Below are 20,449 nucleotides of genomic sequence, written 5' to 3'. Positions count from 1 at the left end.
AAGGCTCGAGTAATATTACTTATTTATTTACATATTATTTGTTGAGTTATGGAGCTTAATTAACGTCTTACGCTAAGTTGGTCGTGGATCGACCTTCGCGATAAAGTCATCGTGGGGGTTGGAAGGGGGCAGGGGCGGAGCCCCGATTTGATCCACGATATATTAACTATTGTTTCATTAAAGGCAGTTTGAGAATTTCACTCTTGTAATGCAGTTGCCCTACCTTTCTCTTTAAATTGGGGGGTGCCACTATTAGGATTTATTATGATCTTAATTCGGGAAACATCTCAAGTTGTAGCCCAAGAGGTTGGAGAGAAATACCTGTAAGTGTGCGATTTCTCTTGTAAACTATTTCATCTTCATAGTGGATTACTACAGCGGTGGAAGACAAAACGTAATCTTACCTTGAGGCAAACCTGTATAAATCTTGTTGTGCTTTTCCATGCTTGTTTGTCTCTTTTTTTTGTGTTTATTATTATTGCTCTTATTAGTTTAGAATTAGGACGTGTAATTCATAACATTATTTGTATGAAAAAAATATGAGCAAAGGGTATTTGGTACTTGATAAATATTACTTAAATATTATGTTAGTAAAAGTAACTAGGATCTATAGCTACTGCATACACACCCAAATCTCCTATTTTCCTCTTTCACCTTAAATTGCACTTTAACATCTATATCAAAAGAGAAGCAATTAAAATCCCATACTACAACTTACAACAACATAGTCCGTGGCCTCTTTGATTTCAACAAGTACAATATGCTCAATGTGTTCAGTCAAATCATATCCAGATAAAGTCATTTAATATCCAAATCTTCACAACTGAAAAAGGGAGTTTCCTTGCCAACATGTTCTACAGTGGCGAAGCTACCAATTTGAAATAGATTTTTGGGTAAGGGTTTTTACTTTGATTCCAAGTACATTTTTTTATTCTGAGGTGTTGAATTTATGGAAAAGAGAAAAACTTCATTGACTTGTTGTAATTACATGAACCCTTATTTATAATAGAGGAAATTAGTATAATTCAATTACAATTAAACAATCCTTATCCCAATTACACCAAAACTCTAATACTTAAAGATAAGTCATACCATAATTAAATAACTCAACATAAATAGAAGACTAACATAATTGTGAGAATCCTGTAAGAACCTTCCATATCTTCTCTTTAATATCAATTTGGCACATAAGGTTTTTGGATTAAGGTTACTACTACCTACCATGTTGAAAATGATCTTTGGGTGAAATAGGTGGTTGCTTTTCATTTGTGTCTCAATAAAAGTATTCATTAGATATTGTGATGCTTTATTTCTTTCAAATTAGAACTAATTGTTGATTTACCATTTAACCTTGGCTCTCATTCCTCATTTAGTCTTGTGATTTTGCTACATCCTTAGTCAAATGGCAATCATCCATCATCAATGGTGAGTGATCGATATATCGTCAATTTTTTTCTCAAGAAAAGGGTAAAGAGATAGAAGAGAATTGTTTCCAATTTTCTTCTTTTGATTTAGAATTTTCATTTTTGCATAATAGAAATTTGTTACATAGTGGAGTATAAATATGCAAATAAATTCTAAAATTTGTTTTCTCTAGAGATTGCAATGAGTTATCTCGATTTTTTATATGAATTTTAAATTTATAAATTTAATATTTATTTATTAATTAAACATTAAAATAAATTTTAATTTTTTTTAAAAAAATTGAAAACCATTATTCAATAGAGTTTTTTGGGAAAATAAATAAGTAAAACAAAAAATAATAAATTTCTAATTTTCATACGACGCACCCACACAGCAATAAGCTCAAAAGGGTAGTTTTGTCATTGCATTATTGATAGTTGCGTGGCCGGGCCGCCTGTTGTTACCCTAAAAAGACTCGGACCCGTGGGCTGTCCGACCACTCTCCCGACTGTTCACCTGTGGAGACGGACGACGGGCGCGAGAACGAAGAGAGAGGAAGGGAGCCGCCTGTTGTTACCCTAAAAAGCCTCGGACCCGTAGGCGTTCCAGACCACTCTCCCGACTGTTCACCTGTGGAGACGGGCGCGAGAACGAAGAGAGAGGAAGGGAGCAGCTGTCTCCAAACATGGTGAAGATTTACGCTCGCCTGAAAGGAAGTAAACATCTTCGACAGCGTCTTATGTTGGCTACTCTATCTGCTACGCCCGTCATTATCGAGGACATACGCAGAGACGACACATGGCCGGGCCTTCGCCCCCATGAGATCTCACTCCTCCGGTTGCTTGAGAAAATCAGCGACGACTGCACGGTTGAGATCAACGAAACTGGTAACGGAAATTTTCTTATCCAATTTCGTCGTACTTGTTGAAGTAGAGGAAGGTTTAGGGTTTATGAGTTTATGGCGTGGAGAGGGAATTGACCTTCTACGGCTAACTGTTTCGATTTTTTAATTTTTAAGGAACGAAGTTGAAGTATAAGCCGGGGGTTTTAATTGGAGGGAAGCATTTGGTGCATGATTGTGGTGTCAGTCGATCAATTGGATATTTCTTGGAGCCCCTTATCGTGTTTGGCCTATTTGGGAAGAAACCACTTACAATAAGGCTGAAAGGTTTGTTGTTAGGCTTCATATAGCTGTTGTAATGATTTCCTGTTTCTTTTTAGCAGTAAACTTCGCTTTATGTAGTATAAGTTCACATCTAATGGGGGATTGTTTTACATGAATTTTGAGTACATCTGCTTAGATTTCTGTATTGGTGAAAAGAATATTATTCAGGGTGTTGATCAGTGGACCTTTTTCAGAAGCTTGTATGCTAGTCACTTGCCCCTGTTTCAGTTGGCTTGGCTGCTAATTCCTCTTAGGGTGCATTTTGTCACTTATTTTTCTACTCAAAATGTCTCTTAAAGATATTAGTGTTTGCTCAACTGGAGATCTTTTCTACGAGCAAACTTACATGAAGATGCAATTGAAAAAGTCGGATCCATGAGGTCTTTCTTATGATTTTCACGGTCGGTCTCAGCTGAGGCTGAGGGTGAACTAGAGATTCTCCAGCTCATCATGGATGACTGAGAGATGTCAAAGGGACTGTGTTTCAAAAGAATCTGTCAAGCTATATTTTACTGGGCTTAGGATGTTATGTTTGAAGTTCCAATTCTGACTGTAGCTGTATCCTTGGCAGACTGAAAAGCAAACATCATGGAAAATATTTGTTGCATAAATGAGGGAGGGGTCCAGCCCATGCTGTGGGCCCTACCACTTAAACCTCTCTCACATTTTTCTCTCATGAGAGAGAGAGAGAGAGAGAGAGAGAGAGAGAGAGAGAGTTTGGGAAGCTCTCTTCTACACCTACTATTGCTAAAATTCTCAAATCTGTGACCTCCAACTTAATTGGAGCGTTTTATTTTGATCGTTGCATGTTATTTATGAATGTGTGTTTGGAAGAGTATATTTTTCCTCAAAATTGGTGATTTTTTTCTCTTTGTGCTTGTAATCCTCAAGTTTGGCAAAACTTGAGAAAGAAGTGATACTGTAACCCATCCATTACATAGTGGAGGTTTTGCTCGGAGTTACCCTATGGTTTTTCCCTCTTTACTGATGTGTTTTCCACGTTAAATCATGTGTTGTGGATTGTGTTTGGTACTTATTTCTTAGTTGATTTACTTCATTTAAAGTTTAAATGCTTGAACCAAACTCTCTTTGGTGTTACGCTGGTTTTTTAAGATTTTTATTTTCCATACAATATTCACTTGGAGGCATTTGCTTGCAGGAATTACAAATGACTCAAATGACCCATCTGTTGATACTTTTAGAACAACCACTTTACATATGCTCAAGCATTTTGGAGTCCCTTTAGAAGGATTGGAGTTAAAAATTGAAAGTCGTGGGTCACCACCCCTTGGTGGTGGAGAAGTCATCCTTGGAGTCCCTATCATCCCAAATTCATTATCAGTGAGTGGTCTCATTTACTTCTCTATTTCTACGATTGCTTATTTTATCAAACATATTTCACCTCTGAATTTCTCTATTGGATTCTTTGTCCAGGCTACCACTTGGGTTGATGAAGGAATGGTTAAGTCTATCAGAGGAGTTACATTCACCACTAGAGTTTCACCTCAGTTTGAAAACCGTATGATATATGCTGCACGAGGGATTTTTAACCGCTTCATCCCGGATGTTCATATATTTACTGATCATAAATCGGGGCCAGTTGCTGGAAGGTATGGATTTCTTATGCATATCCATATGTTGCTAGAGCAGTAGGTATTACTGTTTAGACGCTTATTTGTTTCCATAACAAAAGAAGTATTTATCCTCCAAAAAACTAGTGTCAATCCATACATCAGTGTATCTTCAAACAGCTTGCTTTCTGGTTTTCTCTTTAATTTTAACTTGGGAATTTGGAGGTCTTATCATGGAGATGCACTTGAGGCTATGTTACTTTGGCTGATTCTACAAATACTGATGGCTGTGGCTGGGCATATGGCAGGTCCCCTGGTTATGGTATATCTTTAGTTGCCGAGACTACTACTGGCTGCCTATTATCTGCTGATATATCCGTATGTGCTGCACGGGAAATTGACACGCATGACATTGAAGGATCAGAAGAGAAAGCTGAGTTGTTGCCTCCTGAGACTCTAGGCATCCAAGCTGCTTCTATGCTTCTTGAAGAGATAGAACAAGGAGGAGTTGTGGACTCTACACACCAGGTTTTGTTGCCGATCCCACTATCCTTGAGAAAATTGAAATCAACAGTTTGATATTTAATTAGGATTCTTATCTGAAACATGTTAAATAGTTTGATGCCATGGTGGAGTTGATCTCAAGTTCTTTGATGTTGTAGGGTCTGTTGTTCCTTCTTTGTGCGCTATGCCCACAAGATGTCTCCAAGGTACGTGTAGGAAAGCTAACCCCCTACGCTATTGAGACACTCAGACATATTCGAGATTTTCTTGGAGTTAAGTTTGCGATTAAGCCGGAGCCATCAACAAATACTGTAGTGCTCAAATGCGTGGGATGTGGTTTGAAGAATCTCTCAAGGAAGGCCTCATGAAGGATCATACAGTGTCTACAAATTAAGGAAGAGTGAGAAATGCACGATAGCTGTTTTTTTTCAATTGGAAATGCACGATAGCTGTTTTTCCGGAGAAAATCGTATAAGCTTGGTCCAAGCTTTTCAAATACCTGTTGAAACCATGTCAAATCCACAGTTTTAAGCCGCATAATATTTCAGGCAATGGTGGGAAAGCTCCGCCATCACAAATTGATTAAATGACAGGCACCAATATATACTTACAATACAAATATGATTACGATAGTCAAACCAATTCCGTATTTGAACACAGCTGCAAAGAATGAAACCACTTGAATGGAGTTCTCTTAAGCTTCTACAGACAACAAAGAAAAGAAGAAGAAGAAAACAAGACACCTACCAAGTGCTACCCAGATCCTGTCGTGCAAGCCTCTGAAGCACATCAATCTCAATCATAGCAGCGTCACGATACTTGTTAGTTGAGCGAATGACTTTTACAGCCACAGCTTCTTTCCTATCCACGTCCCAGCACTCGAGCACCTGCCCAGATGTGCCTACACAAGAAATTGACCAAATATCTGTGAGAAATGAAGCACATGAACTGTAATGCCTCACAGGCAAAACCAGTATAAGAATGAAAAGCTGATTTAAAAGATTAAAGAACAAAATAAAACTCACAAACTACTGACCTTCACCCATTTTGCTGAGGATCCTATCTGAAAATAGTAACAATCAAAATATAAGTACTCAGAATTCATGAATTGATGAAACACATAAACATGACGCAAATATAATAAATAATACTTGCAAAGATTTACTCTGAGAGAGAAAAAGATATAATATCAGCAAGCTCAAGTGTTGAAGAACCATAGGCCTAAGACAAGACAGGTTCTTGGAGCCAATCTTATATAAAAAGTGTCACACCGGGAGAATTTCTCTGTGCGACGGGTGACCTGACTGACCAGGCCAGGTCAACCAGTTGACCAGCTGAACTGGCAAACCAACCAGGGCAAATGGGTTTTGACCCAACCCAGGTGTTACACAACTCTGACTCGGATGAGAGACCAGAGCAGAACTGAACCTGGTTCAATCAGATGAAAGGAAGTGTTTCCATGGCGCCACATGTAGTTTACAACTTTACATGCAACTGCAGAGTTGGATAAAAACGACACTTCAAATCCGTGCGACCCATTTGAAGCGTTATCCAGCGGCAAATGGTCGTACGGTAGACGATTGCCACATAAATTATCAAAGGCCTCGTTCTCCTTCAGTTAACGAGGGCTAAATGATAATGCGAGAAGATAAAGGATAGGCTTCATCTGCTCTCGCAAAGCTCGTCATCTTCGAATGACACGGCCCTGGTCGAAATAATCCTGCTCACAAGGGTCTGTTCCCACACAGCACCCCCCTGAAGCCAATCTTCCCCATCGTCGGTTTAAAATTGCCTTATCAATCTTGTCCAAAATTGGGTCATTTGGTTGAAAGCTCCCTGCAAATGTAGCCCCATTCGTGACCATTTTGTTGTAATCTGAGAATTTGAGATTCCGGGGCTCTAACTCGTGACCATGCTTCAAACCGAAGGTTGGAGTTGATCACTGCGCTACGGAACTGTCTGAAGTTGCAGGCTAATGTTTGGATTAATGTTGACGAAGTAGAGGAGTGTTCTAGGATAGAGAAGTCAATGAGTTCCCGACTAACGATCACAAAAAGGAAAGTCTATAAAGAGCGACAGCTTTGAGCTTTTTAATCAATCAAACAATGAAAGACAAAGCAAAACCAGTGTTAAGAGTACTGATTGCTACTGCTGCTCTGATTCCAGCTAGTAGTAGCCATTATCTGAAAGCAAGAGCAAAAATCAATAGAATTGCCTTTCAGTTGATTTCAAGAGTTCAACAAAGATTTACCAGAAGAAGAAACTTACCCATCTCAGAATTTGAAATTGTTTTGTTTATTTGTAAACTAGGCTTTTCTTCAATTGTAGGTTCGGGAATAAGAAGATACAGAGGAACGGAGAGATTAAACTCAAACGTTCCTGATGAATTGCCTAATGAATATTACGCGCTGAAACCGAATCACGTCTTGTTGCAGGATCCTTACCATTCAAAAAGGATTTCTAACCTTTCTCTCCTCCAAGAAGATTATCAGTTTTTATGGGCTCGTTTCTTCAGTTTCTTTGCTTTGTATAATTACTCCTCAGATTTCCTCTGATTGAAATCTCTGCAGAAAGCCTCAGATTACTTTAAAATTGCAAAATCTCATAGACAGCTTAAAAACCCAACAAGTAAAACACTTGTTACATCGTCCAAGTGAAAGAATGAAGACATGCGTCGCGTTTGTATTATGAAGGATACTCAACCTATGTGAAGTTAGTAGAAAGTATACCAAATCATGAAGACGATAACAATGACAAAACATTTAAAAATAAAACAAAAATAGCCTTGTTAGACTACAACAGTATTCTTGGACTTCTGAAGCGAATTTTTGTTTTGGAAAAAATCAGTTATGCCTCAAAGGCTCACAAGACTCGGCGTTTAATTAGCAGAACAGAAATGAAATAAAAAGTATAAGAAAAAAGAGAGAGAGAACAGTGTTGACGATCCAACAACTTGTACCGGATTAAAATGACTTGAAGCTTTGAAATATTTTCAAGCTCATAAGATAACAGAGCAGCCACATGTCATGAAGAAAGAACTTTCTGAACCTCTGCTATAACCTCCTTTGGAGGTTTCTCAGCGTGAAGATCTGCAACAACCCCCTTCTTGGCATAATAATCAATGACCTGGAAATTCAAAAAGATTAGCTGTTAAGAAAAATAAAATAAAATAAATTATTATTATTGAAATAGAAGTGAAACTAGTGGCTAATGGAAGAACAAGCAACTGGCAAAAAGTCCATAGATCAAGCTTTAAGCTTTCAAAGCATGTCTTTAGAAGAAATGTAATGAACCGATGTCACGAAAGCAACAGCTAGCCTCTCCAATAAAATATGTACAACAACCATACCATTCATCACTATTCCATAGACCTGCATTTTCTTAAATATTTTCAGTTTCTCACAATACAGTACCACTTGATGTCACTTCTACTTGTATAAACTTGGTGTTGGTTGTTGATTTTCAGAACTCCGTAGATTATATCTTGGGTAAAGAAGAGAAAGAAGAAGAAGAGAGAAGAGTGAAGAACAGAGAGAGCACGTGAGGAAGAATAGGGTTATGGACTTAGTCCAAACCCTCCCCCTTAAACTATATTTATAGATACTAACAATAACAATATTACAATTATACCCTTCACCCTAGTAAGAGTGAAGAAGAGACAAAAAACATAAACTAATTACATCATATCTTCCAACACTCCCCCTCAAGCTAGGAGGTAATGGCAATGATCCCAGTTTGAAACAAATAACATAGTTGTAGTAATGAGTTCCTCCATTATGGTGTCCCAAGGATAAGTATGAAACTGGGCATAGACTCTCAAAGGGTAGAAATAGGTGATAAAACATAAGTCCAAAACCAACCTCAAATGATTTCGAACAAATATAATGATAATAATCACTAAAATGGGTAATACCTATCATTCACAAAACCACAATAAAAAATCCAAGGGTACCAATAAAAAGTCTCAATAGAGTTAAAAACACTCATAGATATAAAAAGGCTCAACCAAAGCAACGCACCAAAAGGGTTGGCCTAAGGGTAAGTAAGACTCAAATAAAGAATGATAAGAGAAAAACTGCCAAATAATAAAAAGGTAATGGGGAATCAATAGGAAGATAAGGTAAAGAAGTCAAGGTCATCATGTGCTTTATTTTCCTACTAATTCAAATTATTCATCAGATAAACAAATGCCGACAACAATTAGCAAACCCAAGGCCGGCAACGAGGAGTTCATCTTCAATAATAATGCTGAGTCAGGAGGCCAATCTGGCTCTACCCGAAATTGAGACTCAGAATAATGGGCTTAGACTAGGAATAAAGGACTCATGGGTCCGAGTTAATAGCTAAATCGATTTCAGACCAATGTAACCAAATCAATACCAAAATGCAGTACAATATGCATGACACACCAACTCAGGATCGGGACATATACCAAAGGCAGAGAGCAAATCGGCCGAGTCAAGCTGACTTGTGAGTCTGAGTTGACCCCAAGTCAGGTACTGAGTAAGCCGGATCAGTAAGCTGAAGATACAGCAGTAATTTTGAGATAAACTCGGATTAATAGCAGTAAGAATGTAATTCCACAGAACCGTATGAATTTCCAATATCAGGCTCAGGAAATTCCATCTGAGTCAAGACCGAGTCGAGTCCGAGTCAGATGGATAAGGCACTGGTCTTCAGAACCAGAGTAGCAAAGTCGAGCTGAGACTTCGTCCTCCAGAAACAGCAACAAAGCAGCGATGAAACAACTCGAGATACCAACAATAGAAGCCAGTTACAATAGAATAATGCTTGCAATAAGCAACCGAGTAAGTAGCAACGAAGATAGCAGTAAACGATGTTCTGGAAGAGGCAACGCAACAGCAATCAATTACGATTGTAATTGCAATCAAGGAGTTAAAAATGGTAGCCCAAAAACACTCGCAACGATTCTGTTTTCGGAATGGGATACTGGATGCCAGCCAGGGAAGCTTTGTTTCTAGATGATTTTATACAGCCAGTTGTCACTTTATGATCATCACTGGACAGTTAACTATAATAGATCTCTAACTTGGAAATCGTTCCAGATTTCTAACAGCAATCGTGTGCTGGCTTGGATGAAACCATATACCAGTCGGATGACAACAGATAAGACCAGGCTGGATGAAAAACGAAACGGCGTCCATCCAACAATCTTCCAGCCACTTTCCAAAATAACCTCAACTTGCCTGCGTAGTAACGAAGTCTACTGAATCTGTGATTCAGGCAATATCAGTAGCATCGGAATAAGGAATGAAGATATTGGCAAGATATGAATTCCGATGGCAATACCAGCAAGATACGAGTACAGCCTGCCAACAAATGACAGCAAGAGAGCGATGGCAGTAATGGCAGCGAACAGAGAGCATAAGTACTGACTTCTGATGGCCAAACAGAGTAAGTTACAGAAGCAATGCAGAAAAGAGTTGAACGCCAATGCTGGTGTGAAGGCAGCTTGATGTTTTGGAATTTAAGAATCTCTCTATTGCATGGGTAGAAATTGAGAACAACTGCTCTATGGATCAGTCTTCAGTCCATCCGGTGCCCGCGATCAAAGAAGATGACTGGGATACTGATGGATTTGTAATCCCGAGCAAAACAGTAGGAGAATCCGAACAAAGTAAGTTTCTCAAGCCAAGCAGCAGTAACAGAGTGCATGATAACCGGAAAATACCATCAGGCCAAGCAGAGCAAACTCCCAGCAAAAAAATGATGATGATTATTAGCAAGAGATACCAATGGCAGCGATACCAGCGACCTTGAATCTTACTCTCTCTGTCTTGACCATCTCTGTTGCACTACGCTCGACTATTTCAAGTCAGCCACCTCCAGTAGCTTCAATGGCAGAGGGAAAGAAAGACTCTTCTGATTATGTCTCATAATCTCAACACGTACCCTTCTTAATTGACCTTACTGACGAAAACAAAAAACAGGGCAAAAAATGCAAAGAATAGTTGCAGTATACTCTCAGAGGAATTCTGAAATCAATCACTGCTCTAATACCATGTTGATTTTCAGGACTCTATAGATTACATCATGGGTAAAGAAGAGATGGAGGAAAAAGAGAGAAGAGTTAAAAAAGGAGAGACCACGTGAGGAAGAAAAGTGGAGAAGAATAGGGTTATGGACTTAGTCCAAACCCTCCCCTTTAAGCTAAATTTATAGATTCTAAAAGTAACAATATTATAATTATACCTTTTACCCTAGTAATAGTGAAGAAGAGACAGAAAATATAAACTAATTACATCAATAACACTCTAATTACATCATATCTTCCCACCTGGATCAGACTGGCTGATGAACAAGGCTCCATTCAACCTGGTGCCTCATCTGCATCAGAAACACCAAGACCCATCATGGAACAAAACCCGGTTGACCAGGCAGGGTGACCTGGTTCAACCAGTGAACCAGTTGACCTGACTTGGTCAACCAGGAGAGGGTCATGCAAGGAAACCTCACCATGCAACTGGAAAACAGGGAAGAGGGTGGGTTGACACTAGCAGAGGAGGAGCGTTCACCCTTCCTGTCATCTGATGGTGGGGAGGGCAAGAGCCCCTCCTCCAACATTGCCAAACGAAAAAAGGGGGAGCAAAGGCACAGCAGTCCCCTTCCCATTCCCTTTTCTGCACATACACAAGGGGGAGGGGGAAGGGGGGTACTGCCCTCTCCTCCTCCTCTTCACTGCAATTATGGGGGAGGGATCCCCTGCCCTCCCAGAGGGGGGATCCCTTCCTTGTCATTGCAGAAATGTTGTAGGGACAGGGGGCAACCCCCCTCTCTTCCAACACCATCAAATGACAATATCACCAGTTAAACTAGTGGTCAAACCTGGTGGAACCAGATTCCACCAGACTCAATCACTTTGACAAGTCAATTACCAGGCAAATTTAATAACATCTGTTTTGTAGCCACTAGCCAGACAACCAACCCCTTTGACCTACTTCAGGAAATCCCAGAGAGCTAAAAAAAAGATGTACTAATGTCTTTACTTTCCTCAACTTTGTCAAGGCAGCTTTCACTTCTGCTTGAGAAACCTTGTCAATTACATTGTTATGACATACCTCTTGCTGCCCTCCAAATTGACAATTTAACAAAATAAAATGCAATTACCAAAATATCAATTATGAACATTCTTTCCAGTATATGGAATCAAGTTAATGTGGTCAATGGAATTACAATCAACAATATAAAAAGGAAGAAGGAGAAAAAGAAAAAAAACACAAGAAATTAAAGAGAAAGAAACGGGAGTAGAGAAAGAAGAACAGAGGCAACCCCTCCCTAGAATTCCATTTTTATCTCACATCCATCTGAAAAGTTATAGGTCAATCAATTTAACAGTTCAGTCCCCTTTTTTATCTTTACAAACCACCTCATCCAGCTGAAATTATGAGAAAATCGGGGGCTTCCCCCCCCCCCCCCCCCCTCAGAATAAAAAGGGAACTCCAGAAGGATTGGAATAAATAAAATTTTAACTCTTAATAAGATTGAAATCGCTCTTTAGGGGGGTCATGGACTCGAGAAAGGAATGAGGAAACAAGGGGCAGATAGAGTGAACAACAGATCTCACCTTTTATATTTTTTTCTTGCAGGTGATAATCCTAAAAATGTCATTCATTTGACCAATCAGATAGAGTGAACAACAATCTCTTTCATAAGATCTGCTGGTAAGATCATAAAATGATTAAACTACCATCTATCGAAATTTAAAACATCCCACTGATTTACTAGGGTTCCTGAAACTCAATGTATGAGAGCCTTGAGCACAGCCCTTTACTACGGAAAAATTCATTCTTACAAATTAATATCATGGCCACATAAACCAGAGAAAACTTTGGAAACTGCAAATGCAAAAGCAAGGAGCACAAAGCATCTATCCACTGAGAGGTTTGCCATCTGAAACTATAAATATGAACCTTAAAAATCTTTAGCAATGATAATACAACTAGAAACATTACAATAAGAAAGCAGGAGCAAACATACAGGTTTGGTTTGCTTGTGGAATGCTTCCAGCCTTGACTTAAGAACTGCTGCAGTATCATCTTTTCGCTGAATCAGGGGTTCCCCAGTGACCTTTAATTACACAAAAGTAGTAGTAAGAGCAGAGGAAACTACGAGTTCTGAGAATTACATACAGAGTGTGGATGGCCATGTTTGGGTATTTCTTATTATGAAATCTGGGTGGGTAACAGTGGTGTAATTATTATTGGGAAAAAATAACAATAATAACTACAAAGAGAGAACCCAGCCACTTGTAAAATAACATTCTGAAGACAAAAACAATATTGCATCCAAAAACTATATGCATAAAGGAAGCAAGAAATGATTATATGAAGGGATTGTTCATCCAGAAGAACTCAAGAAAACTAGGAAGTCCATATCTGTTGACCTACAAGGGACCAACCAACAATATCACATTAAGATAGCAATGCAAACAAAGTAAAACAACTCTATGCTGCATGCTGGGAATGCCTACCCAGGAAGGCAATCTAGCAGGCATAACATTTTTCCCAGAGAACAGCAGACATCCCACAAAGTGTAGATTAACAAGGGCTACTAGACACCTTACCTGGCCCAGTCAAAAAGATGCAGCCTTATCCACAATTAAGGGCATTCATCTGGCATTCATCTCCTTCATTTATATGTAACTTAAGCAAGTAGAGGATAATTAGAATTTGATAGTTTGATAGCAAGGTTCTAAATGTACAACTCATAATATCTGCAATTATCTCCTGGACTAGACTCCCTTCAACCATTGCATGCTTTTATTATTATTGTTATTCTTAACAGAGATTGATTTTATTACAAACAAAAATTACAGATTCAGAGAAGAATCATGAACAAAAAATGTTGCAGATCAACAGATGTCACATTTTTAATTATTCTTGCAAGATACTAAATTCAAGTTCAAATAACCTCAATAGCAATCACTCAGTTAATCAACAGCTAAATAAATGATATGTCTTATTGGCTTACATCATCAACACCAGGAGCTTTTGGAGGAGCAAATTTTGTGTGATAGGTACGACCACTTGAAGGATGGATCCATCGACCAGTAATTCTCTCTTCCAATACGGCATCATCAATTGCAAAATTAAGCACTTTATCAATTGTTGTTCCCTGATTTTCAAGCATCTCATCTAGCTGCATCCAAGAACCCCAGGTGTGACTAAAAAAAAAAATTTATAGTTAAAACATACTTTACCAAATATATCATCAATGTCTCACAGGGGGGCAGTACCTTCTGCGCTTGGACCACAGTCCTGGGAAAGCCATCAAGGATGAAACCTTTCTGGCATGAAGGCTTTTTAATAGCTTCATCAATTATCCCAACAACCAGGTCATCTGATACAAGTTGGCCCTACATGAGTATGAACAAGTCCAAGAATGGGAAAACATTAAGCAGAATTTCATTATTAGCGGAAAAAAAACACATAATCCTTCAATTAAATATATAACTTAACAGCCAAATGAAGTATTACGTTATCCATAGCTTCTTTCGCCTTTATTCCAAGCGGAGTCTTTGCAGCAACAGCAGCTCTTAGCATGTCTCCTGTTGCCAGGTGGCATAGGCAGTACTCATCTTTTATGATAGGAGATTGAGTTCCTTTGCCAGAACCAGGTGGACCTGACAATAATTAATCTCCATTGTTATGCATAAAGGAAATTGCACCAGTCACATAATTGAAAGAACTATAGCATAACCAAAAAGAGTAGGACTGCCAGAAAAAAATCTGCACTACTTTACACATGAAGGGACAATAAATTGGATCACTCCCTAACGCCCAGACAACCCATGTAATTTACCCAGAGGTTTCACTGATAAGACTAACTGAAGAGTGGATGTGGTGGATATGATTCCCAGAATAGTAAAAAGTACTTTTTCACGTACCAGCACAATATGTAATTAAGAGAAATTCTTTAGCATCCATTCTAAGTACCTATGAAAGTGACGAACTTGGTGACCTATAAAAAGAAATAGTATGTTTGTCAGTTTTCGGTTACATTTACTAGTTCTTGAAAACATTGTCCATATCAAAACTGAAAATTGGGAAATGTTCAAATTTTAATTCGTCCATGACTAAGCATGTGAGAAAATGTAGATTGACTGGTTGAGAAGTTTATCCATCAAGCAAAAATACAGGAGACTAGCAATCAGATTTGCTAAAAACATATAGGGAAATGCCAACAAAACAAAGTAATTTGGTACAAATTTAAGGTTGTCTAAATCAAAAATCAAAACGCTAGAAGAAAACAAATTACAGAAAGTCAAACCATAACCAATACCAACAAGCATCTACCAAGTTCCATTGAACTTGAAAATAACGAACCAGGATGCGCAGACTCGCAACATAAAAATATAAAGAAGCGAGGTATCAACCAGAGAAAAAGATTAAATCACAGAACGAAGATATAGGCGAAAACAAAAAAACAAAATAAAAAGAAAAAAACCACAATAACACTCTAAGAAATCTACGACTTTCAGTCATAAACTAAAGCTCCATTAGAACAACCATAAACCAATATTCGCAAGGCTCCTCACTGGATTACAAATCCTAAATCACATTGACCGAGAGGATGACATAAACAGAGAAGATTACCAACGAGGATGAGGCGTTTGTCAGGCTTGTCGGCGCACTTCATGCGGCGAAGAAGTTCTGTCATTAGAGACACAGAAGGAATATCGGCCAAATCCCCTGAGCTCGCCATTTTACGAACGCAACGCGAAAATCACCTCTCTGAATATTTTTCTCTTCGATTTCTGGTGGGAAGAGAAGAAACTAAGGTTTATAAAGGGTGTGGAGCCATCATGGGAGACCAAAGCTAAAAAGCACGGTTCCTACAACGGCGGCGGATACGGACCGCATATCGCAGTTCCGAATCCGATCTTTGTTCAAGTATCAAGAGGCGAAATGTTGAATTAACGAATCGCTGGGTTGAGAGAGATATTTACCGGATCCAGATCTCATGATTCCAGTTCCTTTCAGGAATCATGTCGGACCTTTATAGGGTATCCGGATCTCTATTTCGCATAATGTTCCTACGAATCCGAATGGATCCGGAAATTTCCTCCTTTTAGCCTGTGCATGGATCATGTAATGAATTGTGTTATGTATTTTTTTTAATATTTTTTTAAACTATTAATTTATTAAAGTTTTTAAATGTACTTCTTGTTCTCTAATTAGTGCTTATATTTAAAAAAAAAATGTCTTTGACTACACTTTATATTACTCAAATTCCACGACATTATTGCAATTAAAGTGGTTTTTCCTCTCTCGGCCACGATACTTGGAGATGGCGAAGATGATGTTGTCGTTTTGGAGCACAGATCAAGATCAAAGCCACTGATTTTGCTGAACTTCAGAGGTTGGAGAAAGAAGCTGCGGCAAATCCAAATTCGCCTGCATTGGCGGTTTTCCCATCCTACTTCGTGAGATCTAGCTTATGTTTTGTTCACACCTCTTGTCTGTTTTAATACAAACCTAAGCTGTCAAAGCGGGAACATGAGACTTACTTGAGCAACGTTTGACAACAAAGAGGTAATAAAGTGAGCTTCTTTGGCGTGTTCTGTTTTATGTTGAAGTTTCTAGTAGTAATTACTCATTTAAACGCATTCATCCGAAAAAATGTTTCTAGTAATTATGTGGCTTTAGTTGCTCTACTGAAATGCCCTTCTCTGCTGGGTAATTCGAATCTCTTGTTTTTAGTGCTTTTTTAAGTCTTATTGTTTCCTTTACGTGAATCTCTAAAGTTTCAGCTCAAATGTCAAAGGACAAAAATGGGACCTGTACAAGTGTGATTTGCACTTGTAAAGGACTTTCTATTAGATGGACAGCAGTGAAGTGACCTTTTGAGGAAAAAAATATACTATAGAAGCCAGTCATTAGCTGGGGTTTTGAGTTTACCTTACCGGACTGAGGATTATGAATAAATCTTGTACTGTCAAAATGCAGGTTGAGAATTTTAAAATAATAAAGAAAACTATGTCTGATCTTTTGGACAACTGGGGGCAGACATGTAGTAAGGACAACAGACCTTCAATAAGATTTGAGATTATTCTAGGAGGCCCTACATGAGGCTTATCCTATATGCCCCTAGTGGTTGCAGATGACACCTTTGAACTTGCAGGCTGGAATTACCTCCTTAGCTGCCATTAAGTTTAAGATGATTTTGTAGACAAATCACTGCAAGGTTGAGTAAAGGGACAATGGGAGAGACCTGAAAAAGCCTCTAGTTTTCATAAGCTTCTATTTTCATAAGCTTCTGGGAATTGTTCAAATTCTCACCAATACCTGCCCATGATAGAATGAATGACCCCCTTGCTTTTGTTATGCCAAAAGCTTCATGTTTGTGTTGGGTTGGTTTCTACTTTTCTCTGAATTCCACTTGATAACAACCAAGAGAGCTTCAAATGAATTGTTCCTAATCAATGGAAGGGATTAGGCATTTGTTGAAGTGGTAGGAAAGCATCTATGTTTCCAAAGTGTCCAAACTGCATATACCATTGAACTCATCTTCCAAACAGAACCTACAACTAGTGTTAGCAATCTCCATCCCTTCTCCTTATCTCTAAAAATTAGCGATTTTCCATCCACTGCATACTGAAGGAAACTAATTCACTAATGGGGGATTTTGGGCACTTCCAATGACAAATCCTCAATTCAATATAGAATAGATGGAAGTCATTTTTGTATAGTCTAAAACTTTTTGCAGCTCAGATATGTCAATAGTGTTCAGATTGATCTGAAAGAGATGTCAATAGTGTTCAGATTGATCTGAAAGAGAGGGAAAGAAAGAGGAGGAAGTTGCATAATTACTGTACATCCCTGTGGGAGTTCAATGTAATCCTACTTGGAAAACTTCTATGCCCCTATTGCCACTGTCCATTTCCATCACCTCTTTGTCATGAAAAAAGTCAGAAGTACTCCAGTAGAAATGCTACAATGTCTTCTATATTGTGATCCTATGAAGTGCTTAAAGAAGGCGACTATAGACCAACCTAACAGCTTTGTATTAAACTATTGTAAAGTGGAACCCACATTTCTATGTAGGGCTTTTCAGGTTGGTCCTGTATGAGATGAATAAATCCAGTGGCTTAAAGGCTACATTGTAGATGGGGGATAATGATAATAGGAACAATTCATGTAGGTTAACGTCAAGAAATTTTTTGTAATTATTAGTTGGACAAAGACCTCCTAACTTCACTTAATCATTTTCGGATGAACCTATCTTTACCCCAAACTCTGGCTTCCATTGTACTTCGCTTTTCTGTTAATACAATTATACAATATTCAAAAATAATTTTGGGATGGACTTGAACCTAAATTTAATATCAGAGTGGGGTGTCTATTTTGTTGGGTATAGTTGATTCCTTGTTAGTTTGTACCCAATTTTGTTGTCCATTTTTTTAGGCTTGGAGATGGGGGAATGTTAGTGGGAATAATCCCACATAGGTTAATGTCAGGAAATTCTATGGTTATTAATTTGGAAAAAGGTCTACTAACTTCGGCTAATCATTTTAGGATGGACTATAACAAACAATAACATTTCTGTGGTGGCAGGTTGTGAATTTTCTATATCATAGTTAAAGTTAACAAATGGATATTTAGTAAGCACTTAAGAAAATTTTAGGTAAAAAAGAAACAAACTTATTCATTAATTGCAACTTGGCAGTTGGTATTCTGCATAGCTGCACTTATCAAGCAGTTCTGTTCTGAAACTATTATTATAAGCAATGCCGAAGCATTATATCCTGAGAACAATTTATACAGATTCCTGTACTTGAGCCGCGGGAAAAAAAAATCTTGCTCTGTTCTACACCTCCCAGATCGCTGGCACTCACCTATTTTTTGGGAATGCTTAAGCTCCCTAGGAAAATGTGAAAAATCAGTTTTCTGACAGCTCAAGGTGGTATTGTGGGAATATGCTTTCTTTCCTAAGAAGTATGGGGGAACTTGGAGTCATAGGCATGCAAGCCATGCCTTGTGCGCTTCTTCTAAAGTGTCTTTGAATAGGCTAGAGTTGAATGCTGTAAAAAATTGGAGCCATTGAATGACAGTTGCAGTCGCATGGTACACTCAAAGTTGATCAAATCAGAGTCATATGAGGTAGATCTTTATTGCAGACCAATATTTATTTATTTATTTTTAGTGCTTTCCTATATACTGATATGGGTGAAAAATATTTACTTACTTGCAGTTACAGACCATATCATGGGATTCAAATATCTCTTAAGTGGTTACATCACCACATTAGGTGGATGGTTTCCAGTGGGGGGCCTGGCTGCCTATTCTTCTGAATAAAAAACATTGAAGCTGGCCAGTCCATTTACGTTGACATGATAAAAGCCGTCACTTAACTTGATTGCTGAGTGGAGCATACTTTCTACTCAAGATTATAAAAAGGCCTCCACTTAAGATTTCATTTTGCACTTACTTTTCCTAGTTGATAGTTGTACGTGCTTTTCTTTTTTGCCTTCGCTTAAAACAAGCTACTTTTCCATCTTAGATGTGGTATGAGGACTCCAAACATTGGGTTCGCTGATATTTATGCTACAACTATTTCTCAAATTTCTGCTACATAGCTGTGAGACTTGTTGGGATCTCCCAATTCAGATGTATGGCTTCCAATTGAAACGTGGCTTGACATGTCTATGTTAGGAGAAAGACATCATAGCTTTTTTGCAGGAGTATGCTTATCTAACTTAACTAGCAGAAATAGATGGCGGATGCAGGTGTAATTTTTTTGCTGTACAAGTAGTTACTGTCTTTGGGATCTGTGCCAATATGATATTTTTAGGTATTTATGTGCAAATAACACCTGTTATTTTATTAAGGAATTTATATTTTTGAGGCTGAGAAACTGTCTGATTGATACCTTTGGATGGGACCTAATCTATCAATGACTCACCATCTGAGTGATCATTTCTATATATTTCTCTTCTCTGTGTCCATTTTTTCCACATGTGTGACCGTTGGTATCTTTTGAGAGATCTGGAAAGTCGTCCTGCAGTACCATGAAGCTCATTTAGTTGCAAATTTTATGTCGAGGAAATTAAATCATTGCATATACAATTGCATTGGATGCATAATTGTCTTTTATGTTTGTCTGTGTTGATAGTGGTAGTGATATATGTCTAGATGAGATCTTGATATTTCTTATGCTAAAAAAAAGGGATCTTGATATTTCTGGTCATACTGATATAATTGAGAGTAAATGGTTGGTTCAGTTGACAAGGTATATCATTTCTTTTGTTACTTTGTTATATAGTTAAGAATTCTGCTTTTCTGTTGAGCTAATCAATACACACTTCTATGTGGCACTTCTCTAGTCTTCTTGATTATTTGACAGTAATGGTTTTTTAAATGAATTTTTGAAGGCTTTAATGTTTTTTAATGAGCAAATAACTAAAGGTTCTATACCCTAGTTTTGTTGTCTCGTGTTTGTGATAAGTTGCATTCAAGTAGTGGTATTACAGACACATGATCATTGCAGATTATTTTGATGTTTACTCATCAAAATAATTCTTGGCTCAGTTCTCATTTTTTGGTTGTGCAGATCAATTTAGTTATTTAAATGTGTGCATGTAAGTTTATTTCTACCCAACGGTCTGACTTGTAAAGAGGTCATCATCCTAAGCAGTATCATCGTTTCCAAAGCTACTTAATTGCTTGGTGTTGTTTTTGTTATTTGTTTGTTGTTGATGCTAACATAGTTGTGTTTTTGGAAGATGCTCCCCTTCGCCTCAAGGGATTTTTTCCTCTATTTCTTGAGACTCAATAACATTTCC

At 38.1% G+C, this 20,449-nt stretch overlaps 2 protein-coding genes across 2 annotated transcripts; one reads left to right on the top strand and one right to left on the bottom strand.

The window, feature by feature from the left end:
* Positions 1 to 1,920: 1,920 nt before the first annotated feature.
* LOC137945846 (probable RNA 3'-terminal phosphate cyclase-like protein) lies at positions 1,921 to 5,235 on the top strand. The gene is made up of 6 exons (XM_068791902.1): positions 1,921 to 2,291; positions 2,423 to 2,572; positions 3,729 to 3,910; positions 4,004 to 4,179; positions 4,449 to 4,668; positions 4,803 to 5,235. The coding sequence occupies exons 1-6, from the start codon at positions 2,090 to 2,092 to the stop codon at positions 5,010 to 5,012; spliced, it is 1,140 nt and encodes a 379-aa protein (XP_068648003.1). The 5' UTR covers positions 1,921 to 2,089; the 3' UTR covers positions 5,013 to 5,235.
* A 2,159-nt stretch (positions 5,236 to 7,394) lies between these two features.
* Positions 7,395 to 15,556, bottom strand: LOC137946110 (adenylate kinase 4-like). The gene is made up of 6 exons (XM_068792290.1): positions 15,261 to 15,556; positions 14,142 to 14,287; positions 13,901 to 14,020; positions 13,636 to 13,803; positions 12,643 to 12,732; positions 7,395 to 7,770 (listed from the first exon to the last, which is right to left on the bottom strand). Exons 1-6 carry the CDS (start codon positions 15,367 to 15,369, stop codon positions 7,669 to 7,671), a joined length of 735 nt encoding a protein of 244 aa, XP_068648391.1. The 5' UTR covers positions 15,370 to 15,556; the 3' UTR covers positions 7,395 to 7,668.
* Between the last annotated feature and the right edge of the window lie 4,893 nt (positions 15,557 to 20,449).

Source organism: Aristolochia californica, unplaced genomic scaffold (assembly GCF_029961685.1).
Source record: "Aristolochia californica isolate CCGP_79_NKW_82.1479 unplaced genomic scaffold, dmAriCali1.0.hap1 SCAF_12, whole genome shotgun sequence".
Classification (NCBI taxonomy): domain Eukaryota; kingdom Viridiplantae; phylum Streptophyta; class Magnoliopsida; order Piperales; family Aristolochiaceae; genus Aristolochia; species Aristolochia californica.
This window is presented reverse-complemented; position numbering and strand designations above follow the sequence as displayed.